The sequence below is a fragment of the Calonectris borealis genome, chromosome 25, assembly GCF_964195595.1.
Source record: "Calonectris borealis chromosome 25, bCalBor7.hap1.2, whole genome shotgun sequence".
NCBI lineage: Eukaryota > Metazoa > Chordata > Aves > Procellariiformes > Procellariidae > Calonectris > Calonectris borealis.
The window spans coordinates 4,782,742-4,794,524 of NC_134336.1; the positions used below are offsets into that span (position 1 = coordinate 4,782,742).

The window sequence follows — 11,783 nt, forward strand, 5'->3', positions numbered from 1 at the left end:
TCCCCAACTGCAGGTACGGGGGTTTGCAACCAAAATCTCCCAGGGCAGCACCCACCTCTGGGGGTGACGGGGTGATGGGTGACAATGACACAGACACCGAGAATAGGAGGAAAATCCTTTTATTGGGTCTCTGTCCCCCCTGCGCCGGCTCAGGCTCTGCCCAGCGTGGGGCAGGGGGCTTGGCCAGCAAAGTGCCACCTTGCTGCCAGCCACGGCCATGTGTCCTCTGATCCCTGGGGTGCCCTGGGTCCCCCGGGGTCCTGGGAAGCACAGGGTGGGGGGGGAGCCTAAGGCTGGGGATTCAGGGCTGGATGGGACCCCTCCGCCCTGCTCTGCCCACCCCAGGGAGCGGCTGGAGGGTGCAACCATGGCCACGCTGGGTGCAAACCCCCCCGGAGCATCCCCAGCTGCACTGGGGACAGGGGTCAGGCCTGGGTGACGTGTCCCCTCCGGTCCCCCCCCCGGGGCAGAGAGGGCAGCCTGGGGCAGAGCCAGCTTTGCATAGTTGTGGTGCGGGCAGGGGTCCTGCGGCCAGCGCGGGGGGGGGACAGTCCGGCAGTGGGCAGGGATGCTGGCACCGGGCAGGGATGCTGGCACCGGGCAGGGACACCGGCAGCAGGCAGGGACGCCGGCAGCGCTGGCCTCTTCTCTGCCTGCCCTGGGGAGGACGAGGGCAGCATCTCCCCAGCCTGGGGCGCGTGGTGGCCTCAGATCCTGGTGCAGCGGACAGAGAAGAGCGTGTAGCAGAAAGGGGCCTTGGGGGGGGGCGGGTCCAGCCCCCTGCAGCCCCCAGGGAGTGGGGTGCAGGGAGGGGTGCCCCAGTGCCCAACCTGCTGCACCCATGCGGGTGGCAATGCCATAGGGAAGGGTTGGCCCCCGCACCTGGGAATTGGGGTGCCTGGATGGGAGCTACTGCAGGGGAGGGATGGAGGGGGGCACAGGCTTTCTGCAGCCGTGCCCCCCGCCCCTTGCACCCCCACCCCAGCTACACAACCCCCCCCCCGGACACGAGACAGACACCACCTCGCAGAGTTTAATTGGGGCAGCCCAAGCTACAAGTCTCACCCCACAGCACACGGCAGACCCCCCCCCTCCCCAAAACAACACACAGAAAAGGGGGGGGGGCTGGGGACCCCCCCAAACACCCCCACAGCAACACAGAGACACAGCAAAACAACACAGCAAGGCCCTGGCACGGAGGGGCTGGGGTGGGCAGCGGCTGCGGGGGGGTGGGAGCAGGGGGCTGGGTGCTGCAGCCAAAATGCTGAAGGGAAAAGCACCTGAGAGCCCGCCGGGGAAAGAGGGGACCCCAAGCCCCCCCCCCCCCCAGCGAGCCCCAAGGCTATGGGGAGGCAATGGGTGCAGCAGGGGCATCGGGGGGGGCCAGAGTGGGGAGGGGGGCTGCTGGGTGCTCTCTAACTGGGGCCGAATTGGGCCCTGCAGCTCCCGTCCTGCTGAGGGTGCTCGGGGGGGGGGGGGGGCCGCACCCTGCCGCCGCAGGGCCGGGGGGGGCCGGGGACCCCTCGCCCAGGTGGCAGAAGGGGCACGGATGTGCCAAGCGGCTGCATCCCGCCAGGGGCTCCGTGCATGAAAGGGGGGCGAGGGGGGACACCCCCTTCCCTTCCACCGCTAACGACTCCCAGGAAAACAGCAAACCAGCCGGGAAACCCCCTTCACGCAAACCAGGAGAGAGGGACCACGGCATCCTCCCCCCCCCGGGGAGGGGCGAGGGAAGGGTCAAGCTCTGGGGGTGCAGAGGGGCAGCCCCCTCCCCATCGCCGCCAGCACCCAGCACCTACTGGTTGTCCTCTCTGGCAGCGTGCAAGGAAAGAGAGACGGGGCACGGCCCCACACGTTAGACACGGCGAGCCCCACGGCACCAGGCGAGGGGGGAGAAGAGCAATAGGCCCCCACTTGGTTCAGCTCAGGGGGATGGATTTGGGGGTCCCACATTCCCCATGGGGCTCGGAGCCAGGATCTGGCCAGGCAGCGACAGACAGAGGAGGCGGCAGGGGGACGGGCAGGGGAGGACGGGCCCCTCCATCACCCAAATCCTCCCCACACCGGGCAGGGACGGACCGGCACAAACAGCCACGGGAGACAACACTCAGCTGCGAGACAGGACACGGCCAGAGCGGCCACGGAGCCCCCCCACGCCGGGGCTGACCCCCATTTTTTGGCTTCAAGGGTGGGCTTGGCCCAGGCACGAGCCGGTGCGGGTCCCCCCCCTCCATCCCGGCCGGGGGTGCGGGAGCCTTACAGCGTTTGGTAGGTGCTGTCCTTTGACTTGATGAACTTGATGATGAAGAAGACCACGGCTTGGACGCTCAGCACCAGCACGATGCCGCCGATGAAGCTGGCCGTGTCAAAGCCGGGCGGGTGAAATTCGGGGCTGCCCGTTAATGGGGCACTGGTGGTGGTGGTCCCTAATGGCAGGGGAAAACAGGGTGGGGGGGTTATGGGTGCTGTTGGCATTCCCGGGGTACTGATGCCCCTGCCAAGGAGAAGAGATTTGGGGTCCGCACAGACCCCAGCATCAGCACGGGGCTGGGATGTCCCCATCGACGCACGGATGCAGGGATGGGCTCGGCCCCTTCCCGTGCCAGAGCAGCCGGCACCGTGCGGGAGAGGAGCCAGCGGTGAAAGGATCCCAGCGGGATAAATAATTCAGAGGGCTCCGGGCTCCGGTTACCCGCCGTAATTAGCCCAAAGCTCTCCAGTTCCCGCTTCCTGGAAGAGGCTCCTTCTCCGCTCCCAGCCCCTGCTCCAACCCGGCCGGAGACGGCGCTTCCCAGCAAGGATGGCAGCAGGGCTGGTTCTTGGGGGGGCTACGAGGTGTTATGACCCCCCCCAGCCCCATCCTGGCATCGCTGCAGCCCACGGCAGCATTGCCCGGGGCAGAAAGGGGGGACAGGGACCAAGCTATCACCCCGGGGATGGCACTGGCACCTCCTGGGGCACGGCCAAGGTTGAAGCTCCACGGATGCAACCCCGAGGGCGGCTCTGCTCGCCCCTCCCAAGGGGCTGCGAAACACGGATGGGCTTGGCCCATCCCACTGCCCCCTGGGGCACCCGGACCCCCCACCCCATCCCACCACCTCCCCCCCCCCCCCAGCCCCCACTCACTTGGGGAGTGCGTCGCCGGCTCCTTGCTATGGGACCGTGGAGGCTCTTGGGTGGGGGACTTCAGCGCTGTGGAGGCAGTGACAGAGGGAAGGGGGGAAAAGGGGTTGTCAAGGGACATCGCTGTGTACCCCCCGCCCCGTGTCCCTGTCCCGGGGGTGGGATTGCATCCCCACGGCCCTGGCACCCGCAGCAGCACCTCTGTCCCGAAGGCTGCTGGGTCCGGGGGGGCTGCTGGGGTCCAGGGGGACCCACTCTCACGGAGGGAGCGGGGTTACCTCGACACAGGGTGCTGGTGTTGTAGAGCGCACATGTCTCCCGCGCTGCCGCCCCTCTCCGCACGCAGCTCCCCGTCTCTGCGGGAAGAGGGAGCAGGGTTTTCCCAAGGGACCCCTCAGCAAACCACCCCGTGGGGGCACCCGGTGCAGCCGACAGCGCTGGGGCCCAGGGGCTGCCCTGGGCACCCGAGGGTTTGGATGGCGAGGACCAGTTCCCAGGGGTGGGCACCCATTCGAGGGGCTGCGAGCTGGGGCTCGCATCTGCACCCCCGCTGGGAAAAGCCCCAAATAAGGGCTTTATAAACAGCCAGCTTTCTCCCATCTCCATCGCTTGGTGCTGCTCCATCCGCACCTCCATGGAGGGGGAGGTGGAGGGTTCCCAGCGTTACCCCGAGCCCGGCATGGCTGGGAGCCGAAATCCTGCACCCCTGCCCGCTGGGCTGGCACGGATCCCCTGCCTCCCCCCGGGATGGGTCGGGTGAGACAGACCTTAACCATGGAAAGCAGCTGGGACCAGGCACCCAAGGGTGCTGAGCTGCCGGCACCATCCTGGCATGGCCCCAGCCCAGCGGCAGGGGCTGGGGAAGGCTGGTGGCTGTGGCAGCCCCTTGCTGTCCCCCCACACGGCTGAGCCCCCTCACCTGGCTCCTCGGGGGTCCCGCAGCCCACCCAGACGCAGCCGGTGGCGTTGTGCGAGGCGGTGCCGGCCGTGCACGTCTCGCAGGACCTCAGCTCACCGCACTCTCCTGCCAAAGCCGGGGGAAAGGGGTGAGGGCAGGGCCAGCACCCGTCCCCCCCCCGTCAGCCGGGCTCGGGGCTGGACCCTCTGCTCCACGGAGGAAGATTTCTCAGGATGCAGCGGGAGGGATGAAGGCAAATCTGGCAGCACCAAACCCACTCACAGACCCATCCCAGCCGGCTGCAGGTGTGTTTGTAGCATCACCAGCTCTCTGGAGAGGGGACATCCCGCACCCCACAGCTCCCAGCCCCCACGGCCACTCAGGACACCCAGGGCTCACCCCATCACCCACAGCCACGGTGGGCCGCAGTGCGGGGCAAGCCCACCCCAGCTCTGGGATCTTTTGGTGGGGGTTTAAAAGAGACGAGGCAGCAGCACCAGCCCGACTGCTCCCAGCAGCTTGGTGGGGGTTATTTAAGTAGCATCGCCCCTCTGCCCCCCCCAGACCATCCCGCAGGACCCCCCCGCTCCCCATCGCCCCAGCAATGGCGGTGAGTCACTTGGGTGTTCGCGGAGCTGCTCTGCCACGAGCTCTTCCCCCCCCCCACACGCACGCTCATCATTAATTTACAGCGATGACTGTCAGCGAGGGAGGCTGCAACCGGGAGCCGCGGCCGGGCCCTGCCTGCACCTCGCTGCGTCCCACGCCCGCGTTTGCACCATCCCGGGAAAGCCGGGAGCCATTCCCCACCCTGGATGTTTCCAGGCTCTCAGGGGACAAACAACGCCCCCCCCCCGCCAAGGACTCGCAGGAGGGTGCTGGGGGCTGGCACCCCCCTGGGCCGGCTCCCCAGGGCTCTCTGCCATGCAGGGACCGACCCAGCCTCATGCTTGGCTTTGCCGCGCCGGCTGCACCCCATCCCCGCCGGCAGCGCTTTGCAGAGGGTTTCCCATCACGCCACCTCCCTTTGGGGTGGGCAGCTCCAGCCCCCCCCAGCTTTTTGGGTCCTCCTGGCTGATAGAAGAGGCCCTTTCCTTTTCCCAGTGCCAACCAGCAAAAGCAAAGGGGGCAACTGGTGGCGTAAGGCCCGAAGTGGGATGCTGCGGACCCATTGCCATGGCTACAGCGTGGTGGGCACGCCACTGGGCCCCCCCCTCCAGCATTTAAAGACCTGCTGGGAACCAATGGGAAAGTAGGACTTTGTTCGCAAGGGTTTCAGGCAGGTTTATAATTTCAGTTATTTTTATCGCGGCAGGCACGGGAACAGACGTTTGAGCCCAACGTCGTCAACTCCCGCTCCTGCCATCAGGTGTGGGGAGGGAGAGGGAAATAAAGGGGGGCAGCGGGGCTGGCTGAGGGCAGCCCCATCCCAATGGGTGCTCTGCGAACGCGCATGGGTCCCGGTGGGACAAGTCAGGGTGGAAATGTCTCCCGTGAGCAGCGGGAGGATGGGAGAAGGGGAGCAGAAGCAAGCCTGGGGTTTGCATAATTAATGCCCGGAGTTGCAGGCACCCCGGGCAGGAGGATGACGGCTCTGCTCCCCCACGGAAACCACCACGAACCACGAGATCCCCCCCGCGCTCTTCGGAGAGAAGGCCGGACCCTGCACCCCGCTATCCTGCAGCGGCCCAGGGCACCCCTCCTGGCCCTGGGGGTCCCAGCCCCACGGGTGGGAGCAGGAGCAAGGGCCCCTCTCCCCCCCAAAAAACGGGGCCAGCCGAGGGAACGGGGCACTCCCGGTTCCCCCCACGGGTCCCGTGGGGGCTGGGGGCGAGGGGAACCCCCGAAAAAAAAAAGAAACCCCCCAAAAAAGTTCAGCTGCCCCAAAGCTGCAAACTCCCCCTCCCCGACACCGGCCGCCCCCCCCCCCCCCCCCGCGCTGCGCGGCCGTACCTGCGCGGGTGGGAGTGGGCCCCTGCGCGCATAGCAGGGCGCACAGCAGCGCGCAGCGCAGCGCCCCGGCGCGCGGCGGGGCCATGGCCCGGCCCGGTTATGCTCGGCTTAGCCAGGCTCAGCTCAGCCAAGCTCAGCTCAGCCAGGTCCCAGCGGGAGGCGTCGGCTGCGGCACCGCGGAGCTCCCGGGAGAGCGGAGCGGAGCCGCGGGCACATGCGCGCCCGCGGGAGGCGGCCCCGACGGCGGCGGGGGGCGGGCAGGGGCGGCCCCGCCTCGTCCCGCCCCGCCCCAGGGGACCGGGCCCGTGGAGGGGGCCCCGCTCCCGAGGGGCATCCCACGCCCCCCGCCCACGGCTGCACGCTGCCATGCCCGTGGGAAAGGCGGGGGTGCCCCGGTCTCGGGGGGCTCCGGAGCGCCGGGCGCTGCACCCCCCGCATGCGCTGCTTCGCTGAACGCACTGCACTGCACTGCACGCACTCTCCACTGCGTGTACACTGCACCCGCTGCACCCACTGCACCCACTGCACCCACTGCACCCACTGTCCACTGCGTGTACACTGCACTCACTGCACCCTGCCTGTGCTCTGCACACCCTGCGCTCACTGCACTCGCTGCACGCACTGCACACGCTGCATGCGCGCTGCACAACCTGCGCTCACTGCACACGCTGCACGCACTGCACACTGCGTACATTGCACTCACTGCACGCTGCCTGTGCGCTGCACATCCTATGCTCACTGCACTCACTGCATTCACTGCACACACTGCACACTGCATGCACACAGCCCACTGCACACACTGCACTCACTGCACACCCTGCACGCTGCATGTGCACTGCACACCTTGCATTCACTGCATTCACTGCACGCTGCATGCACACAGCCCGCTGAACACCCTGCACACCCTGCGCACTGCACACGCACTGCACACGCACTGCACACGCACTGCACACGCACTGCACGCGCTGCCCGTGCGCTGCCCGCTCGCCCCTCACGCCCTACGCGCACTGCACACGCACCCCCCCCCCAGCCCCCGCACTCCCCCCAGCCCCGTGCCCGGGGCACCGCGACCCTCCCCGGGGCTGCGGCGGGTCCCTCCGCCGGTCCCGCCCCCCCCTGGGACGCGGCCGCAGCCGGCGGAGATGCGGGGGGGCCCCGCCGGGACCCGGGGCCGCGCCGTCGTTCAGCACCGCGAACAGCTCCCGCCGGGCCGGACCGAGCCGAGCCGGGCCGAGCCGGGCCGAGCCGAGCCGAGCCCGGCCGAGCCGAGCCGAGCCGAGCCGAGCCGAGCCGGGCCGAGCCGAGCTCTCCCTGGGCCCTGGGCGGGCTCCGCGGCGGCGGCTGCAGCCGTGCCCAGGGGCACCGGGGGCTCCCGACCCCCGCGGGGTCCCGGCAGCGCCGCAGCCCGGTCCGGGCACCCCGGGACCCGCCTCTCCTTGGCCGGGACCGGCCAAACCCGGCGGGGGCAGGTTGCCGGGGAAGGCCTGAAATGCAGCGGGCTTCGAGGAACCGGCGCGGGGGAGAGTCCCGGCAGGGTCCCGGGCGTGCGCACGCCTTCTCCCTCTTCCTCCTCCTCCTCCTCCTCCTCCTCCTCCCCCGGGGAGGAGGGCTCCCTGCCAGCCGCCCTTCCCGCAGTCCCCCCCCGGCCGGGCCAGGCCTTCCCGGTTCTCCCGGCGATGAATTATTCAGGCCCGCCTGGGAAAGCCGGGCCGCGGGGACCCGCGGAGGGGGGCTGCGCACCCCCGGCTGTGCGGGGGAGGACCCAGCTTCGCCCCCCCTTTTCCCCCCCCGGGCCTCCCCCTCCACACCCCACGCCCAGCGCGCAAAGTGGAGCCCCCAAACCTCTGCAATGGGGGGGAACGGGGACGGGGGGGCTGAGCCGGCGTCCCCCTCCTCTGCAGCGCGGCCCTGCAAGGGCTTCGCAAGGACGGGGCGGGGGGACCCGGCCTGGGGGGGTCCCGGGGGCGGCGTGGGCCGGGGCGGGGGGGTGTGTGTGTCTGTTTTTATGAATGGGCTGCTCCATCCCCAGCGCGATTACTATGCGGCGCGCGCGCGCCCGCGCTGCCTCGCCGGGCGCTGATTGGCTCCGGCGCGCCATTGACGTCACAGCGGGGAGAACGGGGCTGGGGGGGGGCGCGGCGGTGAGTCACCCCCCCCTCACGCCCCCCCAGCCCCCCCCACCCCCCGGCGGGGCTCGGTCACTATAACACAGCGGCGCCCATGGCAGCGGGCCCCCAGCCGGGGAGCCCAGCGCAGCCCGGGCCGCGGCCGAGCATCCCGGCAGGTGAGTGCCCGGCAGCGGGGCGGGGGGTGCACGGATACCGGGGGGGGGGGTGTGCACGGACACCGGGAGCGGGGATACGGACACCGGGAGGGGGTATGAGCCCGCTTGGGCAAAGCGCAATGCTATGGGTAGGAGGGCGAGGGGCAGCCGTGCCCCGGGAGGGGCTGATCCCAAAGGTAAGCGGGGGATCCCCCCCGGTTGGGGGGCGCATGGCAGGGCCAGGAGGGCTCCTTTCCCCCCCCCACACCCCCGCCGGGGTCGGGTCGAGGTCCCGGTCGCGGGTAAGCGGGGCTTCCCCCTTCACCTGCTGCTGGGGATCCCCTAAGTGTTGCCCCAAAGCCCTGGGGGAGTGGGGGGGTGAGCCGGGGCCAGTCCTGCTCCCCTGTATTTATCCATTAAAATCACGCAGAGCACAACCCCCCCAGCAGCTAACGCAGGCAGGAGAGGGCCGAGCGGGGGTCCCCTTCCCCCGCCTTTATTCACATATTTATTTTTCTTTGCTTCAAAAAGAATTAAAACCAAACCACCTTGTCCAGAAAAATCCCCTTGGCGCCAAGAGCGAGCATCCCCCCAACACATGCCACTCTGCACCCCCCCCTCCCAGAGACAACTTTTGGGGGGGGGGGGAGACAGGACTGTCCCTGGCTGGGTGACACAGGGACAGCTTGGGTGGGTCCCTGCTGCGGGCAGCGGGTGCTGAGGGGGCTGCTCTGGCAGGTCAGCCTCCGCCAGCATGATGGAGGAAGGGCCCCCCAACTCCAGCAAAGGCCAGCAAGGCTGGTTCGCAGCCAGGAACGGCAGCAGCAGCTCCTTGAACCTGGAGTCTGTGGTGCAACCCCTCGCCTTGAACCCATGGGACGTCGTTCTCTGCATCTCCGGGACCATTATCTCCTGCGAGAACGCCATCGTGGTGGTGGTCATCTTCTACACCCCGGCTTTCCGGGCTCCTATGTTTCTCCTCATCGGTAGCTTGGCCACAGCCGACCTCCTGGCCGGTTTGGGGTTGATCCTGCATTTTGCCTTTGTCTACTTCATCCCGTCGGAGGCGGTCAGCCTGCTCACGGTGGGGCTCCTGGTCACCTCCTTCACGGCCAGCGTCAGCAGCTTGCTGACCATCACCATCGACCGCTACCTGTCCCTCTACAACGCCCTGACCTACTACTCGGAGAGGACGGTCACCAGGACTTACATCATGTTGATCCTCACCTGGGGAGCCTCCATCTGCTACGGGCTCCTGCCCATCATGGGCTGGAACTGCCTGAAGGACCCCTCCGCCTGCAGCATCGTCAAACCCCTGACGAAGAACCACCTCATCATCCTCTCCGTCTCCTTCTTCATGGTCTTTGCGGTGATGCTCCAGCTCTACGTGCAGATCTGTAAGATCGTCTGCCGGCACGCCCACCAGATCGCCGTCCAGAGACATTTCCTGGCCAGTTCCCACTACGTCACCACCCGAAAAGGCATCGCCACCTTGGCCGTCATCCTGGGCACCTTCGCTTCGTGCTGGCTGCCCTTCGCCATTTACTGTCTCCTGGGGGATTACAGCTACCCAGCCCTCTACACCTACGTCACCCTCCTCCCCGCCACCTACAACTCCATGATCAACCCCGTCATTTACGCCTTCAGGAACCAGGAGATCCAGAAAGTGCTGTGGACCGTGTGCTGCGGGTGCTTCTCCTCCGCCATGCCTTTCCACTCCCGCTCCCCCAGTGACGTCTGACGTGTCCCCGCTCCCCGGCCTCTCCGCACCTTTCACTTGCCGATTGCGGTTGGGGGATTTTGTTTTTTTTTTTTTTTCCCCCCCTTTTCATTCCCAGAGACACATCGCAGGAGCTCTCGGAATCGAGCGGCTCTTCCCAGCCCCGTCCTTTTGGGCACAACCCCTTCCCTTCCTCTATTTTTCCACTTTTTGAATTTACAGGAGAGAAAAACATATTTTTTATCCACGATATAATCTATATTTATGCGTGCGCACAAGAGAGAGAGGGGGGAGATCCTCATATTTTCTTTAAAACTATTTATGATGCTTTATTTTTTTAAGGGGGGGCGATACCGAGAGCATTCGCTCCCCTCTTGCTTTTTTTACAGCCTCGTTATTTACCTCAGATAGTTCAAATATATTTTGTACGTTTGGCGGGGGGAGACTCGCTTGTCGGAGGAGGAGGGACTGAACCCCCCCCCCTTCTCCCAGCTGTCCATCCATTTATTTCCTATTTTTAAATTATTATTTAATATGATTTTAACGCCGCCGGCCCAGCGCTGGGGCTTGCTGCCCTCTAGTGCTCATTGCCTTTGGGCAGAGGGTGCTGCTGGAGGCTCTGCGCCCCCAAACCCAGCAGCTTCGGGGTCCCCTGGGTGCTCCCCCCCCCCATCACAGCACCCAGGGCTGCCCCCCCCCTCTCCCCCTGCCACCAAAGCCTTTCTTTGCACTGGGACTGGATTTGCACATTTGGGGGGGGGGGGATGGATGTGAAGAGGCCCCTTGGGATGGGGGACCCCACGGTGGGGTGCTGCAGAGCAGGGGTTAGGGTGTGGGGGGGCTGCTTCTTGTTTACAACCATCTTTGGGGGAATAAAAGTAATTTGTGATACGAGGTGCGGCTGTTTGATGCTGGGGAGGGGATGGGTTGGGATGGGGTCTCTTGCGGAGGGGGGGGAGAGCAGGTTGAGGTCCCCACGCCATCGCCCTGAGTCCAGGCAGGGCCTTCTCCCCGCTCCGTTTCCCCGTGCCCGGTTAAGAAATCCCAAGCGACAGCACTTCCCCCACCCATCACACCCTGTTAGCAGGAGCTGGCCCCAGGGGAGCGGCACCCAGGGCCCCGGCCATCCTCATCCTCACAGGGGTCCAGCACCCGGCAGGCAGAGGGGCTGCATCCAGCCTTGTGCCGTTATTGCCACCCCGATGAGGGCAAGGTCACGGGCAGCTGCCTGCACCCCGGCCCCTCTCCTGGTGAGGGTGGCACAGGAGGGCTCGGGGGCTCTGCCCAGGACCCCTGCGCCGAGGTGCCCGTGCTCAAATACAACCTGGGATGCCCACGCTGTTTGCATGCAGCGCTCGTCGCAGGGAAGGCAGGGTTAACGATGGCAAAGCTAATTAGGGCAGCTCATCCCCTCCGGTAGCAGGGCTCTGCGCCCCGAGAGCCCCCCGTGCCCCTTCCCACCCCGGTCTGGGAGCAGCAGGTTTCTTACAGGCATTTGTGCATCCGCAGACACGCCGGGATGTGGCAGAGCCCAGGGCTGAAGAACAGCCGGAGCCCGGCTGGGTGCTGCGGCACGGGCGGTGCAGGATGAGTGCCGGCCCCCGAAGCTTCACTTCACCTTGGGCTCGGGGACCTGGTGGCAGCCCGGAGGGTTGGTGCTGTTTATTGCAAAGGAAAGAAAAGATTTTCCCCCTGCTTCTTGGCCGAGCTGAGAGGGGTTATGGCAGCAAGCGTCGAGGGGAGATGGGGCTGGGGAGGACCCGCAGACCAACATCTCTTGCTCTCCAGGGGCTGGGCTCGGCGCTGGGGACAGGATTGGGGAATTT

The 11,783-nt window shown here is 67.0% G+C and overlaps 2 protein-coding genes across 2 annotated transcripts; one reads left to right on the forward strand and one right to left on the reverse strand.

Annotated features, from left to right (window-relative positions):
• Positions 1-103: 103 nt before the first annotated feature.
• Positions 104-6,219, reverse strand: CD164L2 (CD164 molecule like 2). Its single transcript, XM_075173548.1, has 6 exons — positions 5,975-6,219; positions 4,043-4,147; positions 3,402-3,479; positions 3,127-3,192; positions 2,261-2,426; positions 104-714 (listed from the first exon to the last, which is right to left on the reverse strand). Exons 1-6 carry the CDS (start codon positions 6,057-6,059, stop codon positions 708-710), a joined length of 507 nt encoding a protein of 168 aa, XP_075029649.1. The 5' UTR covers positions 6,060-6,219; the 3' UTR covers positions 104-707.
• Positions 6,220-8,079: 1,860 nt separating this feature from the next.
• Positions 8,080-10,847, forward strand: GPR3 (G protein-coupled receptor 3). Its single transcript, XM_075173547.1, has 2 exons — positions 8,080-8,258; positions 8,976-10,847. The coding sequence occupies exon 2, from the start codon at positions 8,992-8,994 to the stop codon at positions 9,976-9,978; it is 987 nt and encodes a 328-aa protein (XP_075029648.1). The 5' UTR covers positions 8,080-8,258; positions 8,976-8,991; the 3' UTR covers positions 9,979-10,847.
• The last annotated feature ends 936 nt before the right edge of the window (positions 10,848-11,783 follow it).